Here is an 18,956-nt window from a genome sequence, read left to right as displayed (position 1 = left end):
GTAACAGTAGATTGATTTTTATGTGTCTGTGTGAGCTTGGTATGCATGTGTTTATGCATATGTATGTGTATGTGTGTCTGTTTTGTATTCACGTGTTCATATGTGGGCATGTATATGTGTGTATTTGTGTGTAAACCAGAGGTTAATGTTGGATATCATCTTTTTTTAAATCTCTTTATACCATTGTGTGTGTGATGTATGTACCTGTTCGTAGAGGTATATATACATGTGCATGTTGGTACATGTAAATGTGTATGTGGATACATATGGAGGTAGACTGATATTTTCTATGTTGCTGATTGGTAGGTGTGTGAATCACTCTATTTTGATGAAAAGAATAGTACTTAATGGATGCAGAGATCCATGACTAGGCCCCGGGTGGATCTCTGGGAGTCCAATTAGCGAGAATGAGGAGGGTTTATATGAGCGAGAATTGTTGAGACCAAGGTTGGATAAAGCACAGGGACAAATAGCCAAATGAATGGAAACACATGAACTATGAACCAATGGCTGAGGGGTCCCCACTGGATCAGGCCCTCTGAATGGATGAGACAGTTGATTGGCTTGATCTGTTTGGGAGGCACCCAGGCAGTGGGACCAGATCTTGTGCTCATTGCATGAGTTGGCTGTTTGAAAGCTGGGGCCTATGCAGGATTGTTTGGCTCGGCCTGGGAGGAGGGGACTAGACCTACCTGGACTGAGTCTACCAGGTTGACCTCAGTCTGTGGGGAAGGCTTTGCCCTGGAGGAGATGGGAATGGGGGCGGGGGTTGGGGGGAAGGTGAGGGGGACGGGAGGGGGGAGAACAAGGGAATCCGTGGCTGATATGTAGAACTGAATTGTATTGCAAAATAAATTAATAAAAAAAATCAAAAAAAAAAAAAAAGAATAGTACTTAATACAAGTTTATGCTTTCTCTGTGTTTGCCAGACATGGGCTATTTGTTGCCATGTTCTCAATCACTGTGCTGTCAATAACCATAATCCATTGCCTTGAACGTCAGTTTCTCCATCTGAATACTAATAACCGATATCATAGGCTAGGTTATTGGTTCCCTACTGAATACAATTTCACTAAACATCAGCATTAGGGGCTAGAGAGATGGCTCAGTGGTTAAGAGTACTCGATGCTCTTGGGGAGGGCTCAGGTTTGGTCCCCAGCACCCAGATGGAGGCTCACAACTGTTTATATAACTTCAGTGCCGGAGGATCTGGTGCCCTCTTCTAGCCTCCTCAGGCACCAGGCATACATGTAGTACATATATAGACATACATACAAGCAAAACACTCATACCCATACAATAAAATAAATCTTCCTAAAAACATCAGCATCAAATGTCATCACTCCCTGACAACAGCAGATTACAATAGAAACAGGATTGCTTTGCCAGCCATGAAAGATGACCTGGTATCCTCCCTCATAGCTCATATGAGTGACTCAGCTTCTTTACCAAGTGTCAACACTGGGTTCTCTTCATTTTTCCAGACTTCTGGATAAAAATTAAGACACTGAATCATCAGATCATCCTAACTTCCCGAGAGGACCCAGTCCAGAGTAGAACACTGCTTCCTTACTCCCCTCAACTCACCCCACAAACCCACTTAGCTCCCTCCACCTGGCACTCCCTGAGCTCCCATGGAACATGGATGCTCTCACTGGGACCAGTGTTGTACCTGATCTCATGGGATTACAGACATGTTCCTGGCAGATGCTGAGAACTGGCTTTTATGACAGACACTTTTCAGAGTTCCTATTTATGGTTGAACTTGAAAACTGCCCATTGCCATGTGTTCTGGAAGCATATTCCTGTTTGAACAAACTATGGAAAATAGTAATGTAAAAACCCTATGGATTCAAGGTTCCCTAGACTTTGCTGTGCTCAGATCCAAGGCAAATGCAGTCCTGTAGCTCCCCTCTTCTTATGGAGGTGAATAGATGAAGACTTCCTCACAGACTCTTGTCTTCTTCCCATCCCACTGCACACAACTTCCAACTTGAAGTCTGGAGCTAACCCAAACCTTCCCAGCTGTGCACAAAGGCATACTCCACATTTTCTCCTGTCAGAAGGCCCTGAACCAATTCATCCACAATGGCCAGCTCTGTAGGGGAGTGGAGAGAGGAATAAACCTTCTTCCTAGACATACCAGTGATATCATTCCTTCCTCCACCAGGAGGGCCCATGGCAGTCACAAGCAGAACATCCACAATGTCCAGCCTGTTGGTATCTTTCTTGTCAAACCAGTAGCCATGGTCAATCCATTGTCTCAGCAGTTCGATGGGGGGCTGGGCTCCATACACCTCTTTGGCTGGCATGTTGAGGTCATCTGTAGAAGGAAGCCACAGCCACACACACTGTGAGTTCGTCTGGTCTTACAGGGGTAACCAATGACTGTTACCTTCATGAGAAGTCTGTTTCCCATGACCCTACCCCCATTCCAGACCCAGTCAGTAGACATCCTGACTAGATGGGAAAGGCTTTTCTTGGGTTTAGACTTTGCTATCTTATTGAAGTCCTTGCCCATATGCTATAGGATACATGGGCTGACATCAACAAATGAGGATTTAACTTTCTCCCATTTTCCTTAGCCAACATACACTGACTACTGTACCACAGACATTTTGTTAATTGCTAAGCATATAACAGTGTAGGGGCTGCCAAACATTTCCTTTTGTTGTATTTTCTGTCTTGAGATGGAGTCTTGTGGTACTAGCCAGGTGCTGTCTGCCAGCTAACACAGAATTTTTAGTGAGATGGGGATTGAACCCAGAACCTCTCTACATGCTAAGGAAATTCTGTACTATTGAGTAAGAACCTTTTCTCCTGATTGGGCATTAAGTCAACATGCAATAGCTGAACTCTGGTCAGAGCAAGGCTTTGAACTAGGGCCTTTCATGAGACTCAAAATGGCAAGAAAGGGTTACAGTTTCTCTTAAGTGCAAGAACATTTTCCTCTTGGGACACATTGCTCAGTCTTGGTGCATAAGAAACACTGGTCCAGTGAAGGTCCTCTTCATTTTTCTTCAACAGTTATTGATAGGATGATCAGCTTGTGTGAGTCAACATTTTAGGAACTTTAGACAAATTAACTCATTTAATGCAAACATTACCCATGTGTTTGAGGTAAAGAACTGACCCTCAGATCAGTGAGGCTAAGTCAAACTATACCTAGGATTGAAAATAGATACAGCAACCCAGTTTGGTTTAGCTGCAAGGCTTAGGTTGGTTTTGGATATATCATAAAAATAGGGTGGGAGACCTGGAGGGAGGAAAGAAAAGGAAAGGCAGAAAAGAAAGGAAAATAAAACGGATAAGATTCCTGCCTTTCAGGAGATGATGTGCACCCATAAAGATATAAATATAACCATGAAATGTGTATTATTAATACACAAGTTTAAAGTACAGGACACAGGATGACCCAAGACAGCAGGGGCATTATGAGTACCTCCTGAGTCAGCAGCCAGGCTAGTACAATCATAATGATGATTAATCTATTTCAAGTCTGAGGCCCAAACGGGAAAAAAAGAAAAAAAAAAAAGAGGAAGTGCTTTGCACAAAGGTGAACGCTGAGAAAAAGTCTATGATCTTACTTCACAAACATTTTCTTAGCAACTATTGGGTTCCTTCACTTAGTGACAGCCACTTATCTGTTGTCACTTAGTGATAACTCACTTATCTGATGCAAATGGACACAGATGTTACTTCTGGAGGTGTCAGACTTTAGCTGCCTTCACCACAGTCCCCGAGAAATGCTGTTCACTACAAATAAGGAGAAGGAAAAACAGAGAGGAAAGAGGAACAGAAAGGAAGGAAGAAGGAAGGAGGGAAGGAGGGAGGGAGGGAAGGCAGAAGGAAGTGAGAAGGAGAAGTGGTGATGGAAGGAAGGCTAAATCATCTGCTGGAGAGTGGGGAAGCTCTGGCTTGCTGCAGCTCGAATACTACCCGGACCCGAGCCAGTGCCTTACCTACAAACACCACTGCTTTCTTCCCTATGGGAGGCCCGAAAAGGCCTTTCCGCCGACGATCCAGCTTGGACATGATGATATCCTGGGTCTGGTTGGCTGAAGTTCTGGCAGAGAAATTGATGAAGTTGGGCAAATAGACATTTTTGGGAAGGTGGAGAAGGAAGTTGTTGGTGATGGCTGATTTGCCAGTGCCTGTAGGACCCACGAACAGTATCGGGATCTCATGGTCCAGGTAGGTTTTTAAGAAGAAGGACTGCCGGGCAGTCTCCATCGTGGGGATGATGAGGTCTGATACCTGTGTCACAAAGATATGAGAAAATCTTGGTCCTGGACCAGGAAGACTGAGTCTTGGGATTCAAGGGATCTGGGTTTGAACGATAGCTCCATGTACTATCTTTATGACTTTGAACAACCATTTAACCTTTCAAGGGCCCTCAGTTTCAGTTCTGAAATGGGGATAATCATGGCATTCAATACACAGTTGTCAGAGATCAAATGGGACCAAAACCACAAAGGTGAGTGTTATTGTCCCTGAGGAAGCAGAGGTGCAGAAGTCTTCTTCAATGTGCCCAAGAGACATAGGACATAAGTGGAAAGGAAGGGATTTGAATTTCGGCTTGTATGATTCCACAGTCTACATTCTTAATACTAAACTGGCATAAAAATCAATAATAATAAGGGTCAGTGTTTAGCTTCTATCTCTGAGACTTCCTTTCAACCAAGTAATCTGCCTTGTCTCAAGCAAGATCCACCTTCCATGTGCCACCTATTCTGGCTCGGAGGTTTAGGTATGTTTTGGTTTAGGCCTGGAATATCTCCAAAAGACTCATTGCTGAAAGCTTGGTGTCCAAAGGAGAAATGTTCAGAGGTGGGTTTTTGTGAAGTAAGTGGATCCTGAGGGCTCCGATCCTATCAGTAGATTAATCCCTTGATGGGTTCATGACTCATTGGTTTATTGGAGGGTAGAGGGGGTCTTTGGAGCACATTTTCAGGGTTATCTCCTGTCCCTGTCCTCCTTTTCTCTCTCTGCTGCCTAGGTGTCATGAAGTGAGGAAGTTTTCTCTGCTGAGCCCTTGTACAGTAATGTTATCCCTCAACACCAGCCATGTGACGATGGGACCAAGAAAGCACGGCATAAACCCATCAGCCAAAAAATAGGCACCTCTTCCTCTGAGTTGACTCTCCCAGACAGTCTACCACAGTGACACAAAGTTAATGCAACATGAGCCCGAGATCTTTCTTGTCCCTGGCCTACATTCCCCAACATTGAGATTCTGGGTCCCGAAAACCTGTGCTCACTGAATCCCTCATGTTTTTAATATGGAAACTGAACACATTCTTCCTGGACCTGAGGATTCTAAGTGGATTTGGAGACCTCCATCATGGCTTCTGGAATCCTTATTACTTTGGGTAGACTAATCTAAATTGAATTTTCTGAGCCCCAACCCTGTTATCAATCATTTTGTCCCAACTGATCCCTTGGTGGGTCAGGGCAAGGATTGGAAGATGTTTTTTAGACATAGAGGTCTCAAATGTCTGGTTTGAAAAGGAGTCATGGACTTGAGCTGCTGTGTTGGAGTACCATTCACACTGTGGTTTGTAAACACACATTGCTTCCCAAAACTAAACTTGACCTTGACTTGGGTGTCACCGAATCTACAAATCTTGGAAGCCTTTGCAAACAAAAGCTTGGCTTCTTTAGAGAAACAATTTGGCTAGGTGAAAAGCAGATAGATATGGTCATAAGGCAGAGAAGAGAATGATCAAGTCTAGTAAGAGGATGCATCCTGAAGGCTTCCCTGGAACCCTTTAAGACATGATAAAACAGGTTGCAACAGGCCAGGATTCTCCATGAAGTGATGCTGAATGCAGAACCATGTTCAAGATGCCCATTTTACAGCTGAGATCAGGAACCTGAAGCCAACTGGCTTTCACCCAGTATTATTTTCAGCTACTCGAACGATTGTTTGACAAGGGGAAAATACCCATTGGAGATGAAAATACTTTCTACACTGGGCTCCTGTCCATATGAATTTAGTATAAATTCAAATCCCTGGAATTCAGACAGCAGAGCTGTATAAGGACAATTAAAGCTGAGAATCTCGGTGCTGGGCTTTCTTTCCACACTAGCCCTTAGGGTGTATGCCCTGAGAGCAGCATAGTGTCATCCTGCCTAAAGCATCTTTATGAGAGCATCTGGGGTCCTGCCTGGTGTCTGGCAATAGCCTCACATTTCCATCTGCCGTCTGTGACCGCATTCAGAAGAGCTACACACTCACCTCAGAAGGATAAATAACATCTACTAGGTTATACTGATGGAGGCACCAGAGTGCTCATTTTGCATATTCTCTGTAGGACTGAAATATATGTGAATTAGCCACTATCCAGAAAATCCATTGACTAGAATCTGTTTTTCTGAGAGGTCTGCTGGAGGAAATCTTTCTCTGAGGATATAAAGTGGACTTTTAAGGCTTAGGTGACCAAGAGGTAATTATGATGTTATAGACAATGGCATTAATCAGAATAGTGACAAACACCTATCCAACTCCTACTATGTGCCACATGGGTGTGTATACCACCTTCGGTCCTGATTTTCTTTTTTTTTTCTTCCATCTTATGGTTGGGTAAACTGAAGCAAAGAGCTTGAAGCCTCCGTAAGGAATCTATGTCTCTCTGCTATTAAACTCTATGCTTTGAGGGTTTGATCTTTGCAAAGTATTTCCTGGAAACTCTCCCAGGGAGCTCGCAGTTCTTCCACCTGGAAGGGCACTTGAGAAATTCCAGAAAGCACAGGATTTCTTTTACCTTTGCATTTGCAGGGATGGTCTCCTCCTCTTTGGTGATATACTCTGTCCATCCACTCCAGTGTCCACCACCTTGTTTGAAGAAGTAAAAATCATAGATGCTTCCTGCACCCGAAGAACAGAACATGTCATTGGCACACCAAGGTTAACTTTGGTATTTGAAGAATCTGACTGCTCCAACTATAGGCATCTAAAATGCATAACTACCAGTCCCAGAAGAACTGTGGTGACACTCGCCTGTCACTGGTACCTACAAACTGGAGCGAAAAGTTTAAAAGACCAGTGTCCATATTACCCATATAAAATGATAAGGTAAGATTATGTAAAATTTTCTTGTTTGTATTCTTTGAGACAGGGATCTGCTCTGTAGTAATGTTCAGTTGCATCAGACTTGGACTTGCTATGTAGCCAAGCCTGGCTTACAACTTGTTTTTAAAAGTACATGCATTTGTTGAGTTACCCGTGGGGTGAGGCATGTCACAGCCTGGGTATGGAGGTTGGAGGGCAATGTATGGCAGTCAGTCTTCTGTTTCTACCATGTTCATCTAGTGCTGAGCAGAGAGAGGTTTCCTAACATTTCTTCTCCCTCTGTTGCTGCTACAGGCATTTATTTCTTTCTCCTCTTGGACTTTTTGCTCTTTAAAAATGTCTGTTACTGAGAACTTAGCACCAACTTTCTGAGGTTATTTTCTTTTTCTTTCTTTCTTTCTTTTTTTTTTTTTTTTTTTTTTTTTTTTTTTTTTTGGAGCTGAGGACCGAACCCAGGGCCTTGCTCACTGGCGTCCTCACACCATGCTAACCCCACTATGATAGACTTCATCCCCCCCCCACCCCCCCACCCCCGTTCTGTTTTGGTCAAGTTTCTTATATTGCTTTGCTGTTAAAGATTTTCAGCCGTTGTCCACCTCTTCTGATAGCTGCAATCCAGCTTTTCCATGTACTCCCTGAGAAGTCTAATATTGCTCTGGCATTTCGACTGCTGTCTTCCAGACATCCACGTCACTCTTTGAGTCTTCTAAAAAAATATTTTTTAAAAGTTTCGTTTATTTGTTATGTATACAGTGTTCTGCCTGCATGTGTCCCTGCAGGCCAGAAGAGGGCACCGGATCTCATTACAGATGGTTGTGAGCCACCATGTGGTTGCTGGGAATTGAACTCAGGACCTCTGGAAGAACAGCCCCTCTCTTAACCTTTGAGCCATCTCTTCAGACCCTTCTAAAATTTCTATAGATTTACCTCTTGCATTTAGGCCTGGTGTATTTTTAATTAAATTTTGATATGGAATAAAGTAAAGGTTAAATTTATTTTTTTTACACACATATATTCAGTTGTGCTAACACCATTTGCTAAAAGATTATTTTTCCTATTTAATTATCTGGGCACCATTGTCAAAAATTAAGTCACCATAAACATGAATGTGTATATTAGGTCTCTGTTCCATTCAGTTAAACTGCATATCTTTTTTTATCAGTATCCCATTCTATCCATCAGAACTTGGATCATGCTCTCCCTCTCCCCCATCTCCCTCCCCTACCTCCCCCCCAAATGCCGTATCTCCCTGCTGTAATATAACCAGGTAAACTCTTCCCTGGGACCAGTCTATCTCACCCACTTTCTTGGGGATAGTTCAAGGATCAATACATGGCAGTGGCTGCAAGGGTCAGGTTAAGGGAGACAGTTGCCTTTCCTAGACAATCTGAGTGCTGCACTTTCCCCCTGAAACCTATCCATATTTTCTGAGTCATGAACTCATTCCTTCCCACCTTAGCCAAAGTGTACTCTACTCCCACGAGTTCAACTCACATTCACGCCAGCATGATTTTATGATATGCCAACTGGTAGTTGTACTGACCCCCCACTGAGGCCCTCCAGCATTATGATAGGATTTCCCCAGTTCTCTTATGTATGTATGTATGTATGTATATATGTAGGGTCATTTTAGTTTTACCAAGAGCTTTTTATTGCTTATTTCTTTTATGTATATGTGTGTGGGGTATATATGCATGTGTGTGTTCACGTGTGTGTGTGTGTGTGTGTGTGTGTGTGTGTATAGGCACATGTGTGCCTATGGCCCAAAGTTGCTATTGAAAATCATACTTGATTTCTTCTCACTGGTTTTGAGGAACGCTTTCAATCAAGCCCAGATATTTCCAATATGACTAGTCTTCTTAGCCAGCTTGCTCTGGTGATCCACTGTTTCCAACTCTGAGGCTGGAATTACAGATGACCTGCCACATTCACTTGGGGATTTTATGTGAGTTCTGGGGACCCAACTTCAGCCCTCTTGCTTGTGTGGCAAATCCTTGAAGCACTGAGCCATAGCCCCTCCCACTAAAGCCCTTTCTGAATCAACACTATGAGGTGGCTACAACTGTGGAGTATATGAAGAAGCCAGTTGACCATGTATGCTGGCAATTCTGGTTTCTTGTGTGTTACAGCAGTTGATAGGACAAAGAGGAGGAGATGAGGCCACCAGAGTGCGCATGGACATTATGGAAGAAGTCCCTGGAAAAGATTGGAAACTCTTTAAGTCACTGGCCTTCTTTTTCTTTCTTTCTTTCTTCTTCTTTCTTTCTTTCTTTCTTTCTTTCTTTCTTTCTTTCTTTCTTTCTTTCTTCTTTCTTTCTTTCTTTCTTTCTTTCTTTTTTCTTTTTCGAGACAGGGTTTCTCTGTGCAGCTTTGCGCCTTTCCTTCTTTACTGGAACTCACTTGGTAGCCCAGGCTGGCCTTGAACTCACAGAGATCCACCTGCCTCTGCCTCCCAAGTGCTGGGATTCAAGGTGTGCACCACCACCGCCCGGCATCACTGGCTTTCTTGATGCAGAGGAAGGGAAGATGTCCCACGAGGAGTGGACCATGAGTGGAATCAAAGGAGACTCATGAACCATGTCTGCAGACACAGAATAAACAGACTGGCCTTGAGGGCTGAGGAAAGCAGAACAATATATGGAAATGCGTGGAAAGAACAGTGTGGAGGTCGACCTGAGGAGTGTATCTCTGAAATGTGTTCGGTGTGTGACTGACTGGCATCAGAAAATGGCGTGGCATTCTCAGCAAGGTGCAAAAGGTATCAGATTAAACAAAAATGAAACAGGAACAGAAAATCATAAGGAGAAAATAAGCTGAGATGAAATGGAAAGATGAGATCCAAAGTGAGATGTCCAGTCTAACAGGAACAAGGACAATGGTGATAATTATATATAACAATTGATAACACGTGGTTAACGCTATTACATGATATCTCTATGAAACTGTAACAATTATATAACATCATTAGACTATAAGGTATCTCAAGTATTTTTTATATGTTTGCTTATTTAATTCTTCCAGGGACACCACAGACATGCTCTATTATTATTGCTGGACATATCTTAGACTATGGAAACGGAGAGGGGCTAAGGAATTCGCTTCAAGTCTGCCAACTAGTAAGTGTGGGAGCCAGAATTCCAGCCTCGACTGTTTCATTCTGGACTCCGTGTTTTTAACTGTTACTTTAAAAAAAAAAAGGCAGGAAGCAAAATAGGCAAAGGTTTGATAAATATTATTCAAGGAGAACAGGAGACTAATTGAAGTTGTGAGTGGCTGATATTAAAATAAAAACCCATCTTAAAAGGACAAACAACAAAACCAAGGAAATCTGATATAACAGATACAGACGCCGGAGAATACAGCTTTCCCTTGCTGACTAAACAGAGGCATCACATTCCAGGCAGAATAAATAAAAGGAGACCTATGTCTAGACATAGTCTGTCAAAACAAAACAAAACACAACCTATAATAGAACATTAAATAAAGAACACATGAGAAACAAGCTACCACTATATATAAAATCCAGCCTCACTTCTAACTAGACAGAAAAGAAATTTTAATCACATTCTGTTTTCACATTTCAAATGTGACTAGAATGACAAAGCACACAAGGAAAAATGGATAGAGTGCTAAGAAGTGAGCAAATCTATATTATAACTGGGACCATTCGGTAAGTTCTATTAGTCACTGGTAGTGAGAAAATGAGTCAGAGACAGTTAAAATGAACAGGATCATCACAAACCAACTGAACGCAATGAGACTTATAAACCACTTTATCTGAAAACAGCAGACAATGCATTCTTCTCAAACTTACACGGGACGTTCACCAAGACAGCCCACATTCTTTGCTATAAAACATTCTAACACATTTAAAATAATAGACATTATACAGTGCATACTTCTGGAACACCGAATTAGAATGGAAACTGGTGAGAGAAAGATGGCTAGAAAATCTTGAAGTCCTTCAAGATTAAATAGAGCCGACACACGAATCAAAAAAGTTCCAAGGGCTGAGGAGATGGCTCGGAGCTTAGAGGTTAAAAGCATTGCTGCACAGCCAGTAATAGTGAAGACCAGAGTTCGGATCCCCAGCACCCATGGAATGCCAGGTTGGGTGTGGTGGCTGCCTGTAATGTCAGCACTCAGAAGGTGGAGATGGGGTCCCCACAGCAAGCAGGTTAGACAGGCTGGCTATACTGGCAAGCTCTGTGTTCAAGCGAGAGACTCTGCTTCAGTGGATAAAGTGGAGAGCAACTAAAGAACACAGCCATTATCAACTGTGCGTCTCTATACACACAGGCACACATGTATCCACAGACATGTACACATGTATACACATAAACACACACCACACACAAGAGGAAAAAAGTATCAAGAGAAATTTAAAAATATTATGACCTAAGAACAAATTAAAATATGTTTCAATACCTATGGGATGTAGTGAAAGCAATTCATAAAGGAGATTTTAGTGATGATTACATGTATCAGAAAGAGAGAGGTATCTAAAAATCAACAATGGAAGTACATTTTAGGAAACTAGAAAAGTAAGGGTAAGTTTAATCTAAAATAAATCATAAAATTATAGCAGAAAACAAAATTGGCAACAGAAAATTACTTGAGGAAAATCCCCAAAACTTAAAGCAGTTAATCTTTGGGAAGGTTAATAAAATTGATACACTCTCAGGCCAATGTTACCAAGAACAAAGGGAAAAGACAGACTGTTAATATCGGAAATGAAAGAGAGGTCATTGTTGCCTCCATGGAGATTAAAAGGATAATGAAGGGATGCATAAACAAGGGTACCCCATAAATTTGATATTTTAAATAAGATAGGCTTGATTCCTTGAGAGATACTTTATCAAAATTAACATAGAGAGAAAAATAATTTGCATATGTCCTCATTCATTAAGGAAACTGAATCCACAGTCAATGCCTCCAAAACTAAAAGCAACCAAACAAAACCAACACCAGCGTCAAGCTAGGATGGGTTCGTTAGTGATCTCTACCAAAGGATTTCAGAAAGGATGCCAAGTGTCCATCTTCTCTTCTAGGAAACACATCTCTTCCTGTGAGGTCAACATTATCCGAATGCCAAAACCAAAGATCTTACAAAGGGTAACGTCCACATACACAGGCCCCACAAAACATTAGCAAATTGATCAAGTGGGACTGACTACAGGTATGTAAAGCTGGCTCAACATTTGAAAATTGACTGTAACCAAGTTATTAGCATGAAAAAGAAGAAAACTCATATGTCAGATGATTTTTGTAAGTATTTGATAAAATCCAACACAAACTACAGTCATTTGAGAGGAGGGAACCCCAACTGAGAAAACACCTCCATAATACTGGGCTGTAGACAAGCCTATGGGGCATTTTCTTAGTGATTGATGTAGGAGAGCCAAGATCATTGTGGGTGGTGCTATGCCTGGGCTGGTGGTCCTGGGTTCTATAAGAAAGCAGGCTGAGCAAGCCATAGGGCCAAGCCAGTAAGCAGCACTCCTCTATGGCTTTTGCATCAGCTCCTGCCTCCAGGTTCCTGCCCTGCTTGAGTTCCTGCCCCAAATGCTTTTGATGATGAACTGTTATATGGAAGTGTGAGTGAAATAAACCCTTTACTTTTCAAATGGTTTTTAGTCATGATGCTTCATCACAGCAGTAGAAAAGTAACTGAGAGAAAGTGGTACTAGGAGAGTTGGGTATTGCTGTGACAGACCTAACCATGTTGTTTTGGGGAGGACTGTGGAAAGACGGTGAAAAGACTGTGGGTGGAACTTTGGGCTAGAAAATCCATTGAGTATTGAGAGCTCAGTGGGCTGTTCTGTAGGAGCTTAGATAATAGTGAGAATGTTGATGGAAATGCAAATGATGGAAACTTGGCTAGTGAAGTTCAGAGGGAAGTTTAAAAACTTTCTCAGGGCCATTGCTATTTTGAATAAAGAATCTGTGGTATCTGGTCAGGTGGGGCTGAAGAATCAGCTGTGATTAACAAGAGACCAGCACCATGAAGTGAAACCTGTGCTCTCTTGGGACAGTTGATTCTGGCTACTGGAGTTGAGAAATTAGCAGTGGTTAAGAGACCAGCTCCATTGAGGTGAAATCTCCTGGGAAGTGTTTGCTCAGGGACAATGCACAGAAGCTCTATTCTAGAGGTTGCCTAGGCTGTACCTTGTGCTGGCAGTCAAATTTGGTAATGTGTAAGAGACTTACAGATAGTATTCATTTTTACATGAAGGGGTCATTGGAGAGCATTAGAAGTTTGGCGTCATGAAGAGGGACTGAAAGATGCTATTGGTGAAAATGCAGCCCAGTTGTAGCAAAAGACCCCAGCATTTCGAAGATGCCAGTATCATGGGAAGACCTCCAAGAACAGGAGCAGCCCTGAGGTAGAGCTGTCCAAAGCTGTGTGTACTACAGAGAGGAGAGGCAGAAAAGTGCATTTGGAGAAGCCCAAAAGATTATGCACTCACGGTCACAGACACTGGGCATTGTGTTACTCACACTGTTAGAATTTGGTTTTTCTTTGTTTAGATTATGATTGTGCCCTGGTTCTTCCCTCATTTAATAAAGTATTTAATATTTTTTATTTTACTGGAGCTCACAGTTGAGAGATTTTGAACTTTTAAAGAGATTTTGGAGTTTTACTGAGTCTTTGGATTTTAAAAGTGACTTTGGATTTTTAAAGGGACTGAACTTTTAAACTATTTGAATTTGCAAGGCTGTGGGACTTTTTAAGTATGTAAAATGTCTTATAATGTTGACGTTAATGTGTGATCTTGGGAATAGTCAAGAAAGGAAAGGTTATGGCTTAACAGTGGTGTGTTTATGTGTCAAGTTGTCAAGGCATCAATTGTGCTGATTAGTTTTATGTCAACTTGACACAAGGTAGAGTCAACAGAGAGGAAGGAGCCTCAACTAAGAAAATGTCTCCATAAGATACAGCTGTAGGGCATTTTCTTAATTAGTGATTGATGGGGGAGGACCCAGCCCACTGTGATTGATGCTACCCCTGGGCTGGTGGTCCTGGGTTGTATAAGAAAGCAGGCTAAGCAATCCATAAGAAACAGGCCATTAAGCACCACTCCTTCATGGCCTCTACATTATCTCCTGCCTCCAGTTTCCTTCCCTGCTTGAGTTCCTGCTTTGGCTTCCCTCAACAGACTATTGTGGTGGTTTGAAAGAAAATGGCTCCCAAAGGGAGTGGCACTATTAGGAGGTGTGGCCTTGTTGGAGGAAGTGTGTTATTGTGGGGGCAAGCTTTGAGGTCTCTTTCTCGAGCTTCCCTCATTGCCACAGCCAGTGAACTTCCTGTTGCTGCAAGATGTAGCACTCTCAGCTCCAGCATCACATCTGCCTGCACACTGCCATGCTCCCCTTCATGATCAGACTGGACTGAACCTCTTAAACTGTAAATGAGCCACCCTCAATTAAATGTTTTCCTTTTAAGAGTTGCTGTGGTCATGGTGTCCAGCTAAGTTTCCAACTTGTGGAAAGGAATTAAAGAAAAGTTTAGAGCTGAGTGTGGTGGTGCATACCTTTAATCCCAGTACTGGGAAGGAAGAGGCTGCTAGATCTCTGAGTTTGAGGCCAGCCTGATCTACAGATCAAGTTCAACGACAGCCAATCTTGGACAGTGAGGGAAAAGAGAAAGCTGGTAAAGATGTAACTGAACCAAGGGGCCAAGTTCCAGTCCCAGTAAGCAGCAGAACTTGGCAGCTTCAACCACAGTTCTGGCTTTAGAGTTGAGGATATACATAAGAAACGGGTTATAGAAGTTCCCTCTGTGCCTAAAGACACCCGCTGAGGCCAGGCATGTGTCAGGGGTGTTCCTGAATGCACACTGCCATGCTCCCCTTCATGATCGTAAAATACAGAACCTCTGAAACTGTAATTGAGCCACCCTCAATTAAATGTTTGCTTTATAAGAGTTGCCATGATCATGGTGTCTCTTCACAGCAACAGTAAACCCTAACTAAGACAACTGTGATTCAGGATATGTAAACCAAATAAACCCTTTCCTCCCCAAGTTGCTTTTGGTTATGGTGTTTCATCACAGCAGCAGAAAGTAACTGAGACACTCACTTGTGATAAAACATCTCAGCAAATTAGGACTAAATGGACCATGCTCCAACCAAGAACAGACGCCATCCTACTTAAGGCAAGGACTGGCTATCTCTCTCCCAGGCTGGAGCTTTCCCCTTCTAGGATTATAAGACCCCTTTCATCACTCCTGTTCAAAGTCATACTAGAAATTCTAGATAATTGAATGAAATAAGGAGATAAAAAAATTAGGAAGAAATGAAGCTATATGACATGATAAAAGGATGGCATGGAAGAGACCCCAAAGACAATTCTTCTGGAACTTGTATGTCAAGGTTTTCAGGTACAAAGATAGATGCCCTCCTATCTATCAGAAGTGAACATGTAGAATTTAAAATAAAAAACACAGCATTTTATTCACTGAGCCCATCTCGCTAACCCCAAATCAAGTCAATATTAAGCAATTACCACTCTATTAGTAAATATTCACATCAGAGAATATTTGTAGCTATTTCAAAGATAATATAGCAAAATTGTAACTACTTCAATATATTGCATCATAATACAAAGTTGAAAGAAGTATTGATGGCAAATAAAACTAAACAAGAAGCATGTAAACATATAGAATGGGGCTAGAAAACAGAAAAACCAAAATGGAGGTATTTCTTATTTTTACTGGGTAGTGAAATGATGGATAATTTTCACAAAAATAAAACTCTTAAAAAAATGACACCCTCAAACACCTCCCAAAATAAACTGGCATTGTAGTTTTATATTTAAAAAGTAATTAAATGTCCCAGAAGACCATATTTTAGGACCACTCATGTCTTATGTGGGTCAGCTCTGAAGAAGCGACCCACCTCGCTCCCTTAGCTTTTGTTTTTTGATTTTTTTTGTTTTTTTTGTTTTTTGGTTTTTTTTGGTTTATTCGAGACAGGGTTTCTCTTTGTAGCTTTGCACCTTTCCTGGAACTCGCTCTGTAGACCAGGCTGGCCTTGAACTCACAGAGATCCGCCTGCCTCTGCCTCCTGAGTGCTGGGATTAAAGGCGTGCGCCGCCGCCGCCGCCGCCGCCGCCGCCGCCGCCGCCGCCGCCGCCGCCGCCGCCGCCGCCGCCGCCGCCACCACCACCGCCCAGCTTCCCTTAGCTTTTGATAAGCACTTACATGGCCCACACATTCAGTTGGGTTTGGGGCACATGATTTAAATTCGTATAACAGGACATAAGTACCTCTTTCTGGAAAGGTGTTGTTTTTGGTGAGTTTCACACATTTAGGCCTTGGGTGACGATCATCCATGCCCATGATCAGGTTTCGGAAAAACACATCAAATTTCTTTCTGCTCTCGGCATTGATGGTTCCTGCCACAGTCCACACCAGGGAGAAGAGAAACAGCCCTTGCAGCCAGAGGAAGATCTGCTGACTTGACAGACCTTCATATAACTCGCTTTCCTCCTCCTCTTTCATCCTGATTTCATCTGAAAGTGAAAGAAAGGGAGGCTTAGGTCAAGCAGAGTGCTCAGCATGTATGTACTGACTGGGTATGCCTCTGAAGGGCCTGGGAAGGCAAATGGTGTTGGCTGAGCATTCATCCCACACCAAACCCTTTATTGTATACATGTATTCACACACATAATGACTACATGCTCATTTGGCTGTGTATGTCTGTATTCAGGATCATGTGTGTTCACAAGTCTGAGGGTACAGGTGGAGGTCAGAGGTTGATGCTGGGTATCTGCCTCAATTGCTTTTCACTTCATTTTTTGAGACAGGGTCTCTCATTGAACCTGGAGCTTGCTAATTTGGCTAGACTAGCTGGCCAGTGGGCTCCAGGGATGCTTTTGTCTCCACCTCTTGAGTGCTGGAATAATAGGCATTACCTACCATTCTTAGTTTTTTACCTGGGTACTGGGGATCTGAACTCAGGTCCTCATACTTGCATGGCAAACACTTTATAGACTGAGCTATCTCCCTGGCCCCTATATATTCTTTTATTGTGGTTAAACATAACAAAGTTTGCCATATTAACCATTAAAGTGTACATTTCAGTGGTTTTCAGTACATTAACATGGGCAGCCATCATTATTATTCATATCCAGTCCTCTTTTATCCAGAACTGGAGCTTGGTACCACTAATAATAACTCATCCTCCACTTCTTACATGGCCAGCATCCTACTTTGTCTCCATGTGTGACTACCCTAAGCACATTATAGAAGTCAGCTAGTTTGTGGTTGGCTTATTTCACTTAGCATAGTATCTTCAGGCTTCATCAATTTTGTACTTCTCAATAATTCCTTAATTTATTTTTATTAAATTATAATCTTATTTGTTTTTTTATGTGTATAGATATGTTGTGGAATAGGATATTTGTTTAACTAAGTAAAGATGTATTACAGTTGTGTTGCAGAATAATTGTTTAACTATGTAAATATGTGTTGCATTTGTTTCACCTTGCCTGCCTAAAGCACCTGATTGGTCTGATAAAAAGATGAAAGACTAAGTAGTAGGAGGAAACTAGGCTCTGGAAGAGAGAACAAGGGAGAAAGAGAGGGAGCCAGCCAACCAAACATGGAAGAAGTAGGAAAGTAGGGCATACTTGGGGAAAAAGCCCCAAGGAAAAACATAGATGAAGAGAAACAGGTTAAAATAAATTATAAGAGCTAGTGGGACAAGCCTAAACTAAGGCCAAGCATTCCTAAATAATAATAAGTCTCCATATCATGATTTGGGAGCTGGCAGTCCAAGAAAGCCTGCTACATGGATGTTTTCCCCACATGTATGTATGTGCACAATATACATGCCTGGTGATCTCAGAGGTCACAAGAGGGTGTTGGATTCCCTAGAACTGAAGTTATAGATTGTTGTGAGTTGCTGTGTGGGTGCTGGAAACTGAACTCAGGTCCCCTGCAAGAGCAACAAGTGCTCTTAACTGCTGATCCTTCTCTCCACTCTGTGGTAGTTTGAATGTTATTGGCCCCTATAAGCTCATAGGCAGTGGCAGGATTAGGAGGATTGGCCTTGTTGGAGGAAGTGCATCACTGTGGGGGTGGGCCTTGAAGTCTCCTTTGTTCAAGCTATGCCCAGTGTCAGACCACTTCCTGTTGCCTGCAGGTCAAGATGTAGGATTCTCAGCTCCTTCTCCAACATCATGTCAGCCTCTATGCCACCATGTCCCACCATGATGATAATGGACTAAACCTCTGAAAATGTAAGCCACCCCAATTAAATGTTTTCCTTTATAAGAGTCACCGTGGTCATGATGTCTCTTCATAGCAATAGAAACGCTAACTAAGACAACCCCCAATATTTCCTTTATAAGACACTGAATTATGTTTCATTGTATGATTATACCACTTTGTGTATCCATTCATCTGTTGATGGACAACGCAAATGAGTATGGACATATAAATATCTGGTCAAATCCCTGCTTTCAGTTATTTTGAGTATATATGTAGAAGCCAAGATATTGATCACATATGGAAGGTCTATGGTTCTTTTTCAAAGAAACCACCAAAATATTTTGACAGACAAGCTGCATCACTTTAAATTCCCAGCAACAGTCTGTAAGTCCAAAAGGGTTCCAATTTCTTCATCCTTTCAGACACTTGTTATTTATTTATTTATTTTTATTTGCAGCCATCCTGACAGGCGTGAAAAGGCATCTCCATCATCATGGCTTTGATTGCATGTCCCCAGTGGTTAGTCATGATGATCTTTTTTGTGTAATTCCTGACAGTGTGTAGCTTCTTGGAGAAATGTCCATTCATGTCCTTTACCTATGTTTGTATTTTTGTGCTGAATGAATGTGATTTTAGTAGTATTTCTTTCTATATTCTCTATAT

At 42.1% G+C, this 18,956-nt stretch overlaps 1 protein-coding gene across 1 annotated transcript in view; it reads right to left on the bottom strand.

The window, feature by feature from the left end:
* Positions 1-18,956, bottom strand: part of Dnah3 (dynein axonemal heavy chain 3) — a 173,785-nt gene that overhangs the window by 53,710 nt on the left and 101,119 nt on the right. The window contains 4 exon segments of the mRNA XM_052711765.1: positions 2,144-2,323; positions 3,963-4,257; positions 6,768-6,871; positions 16,346-16,591. Coding sequence (XP_052567725.1) covers positions 2,144-2,323; positions 3,963-4,257; positions 6,768-6,871; positions 16,346-16,591 — 825 coding nt within the window.

The sequence above is a fragment of the Peromyscus californicus genome, unplaced genomic scaffold (genome assembly GCF_007827085.1).
Source record: "Peromyscus californicus insignis strain IS unplaced genomic scaffold, ASM782708v3 Scaffold_4__1_contigs__length_199733344, whole genome shotgun sequence".
Taxonomy (NCBI): Eukaryota; Metazoa; Chordata; class Mammalia; order Rodentia; family Cricetidae; genus Peromyscus; species Peromyscus californicus.
This window is presented reverse-complemented; position numbering and strand designations above follow the sequence as displayed.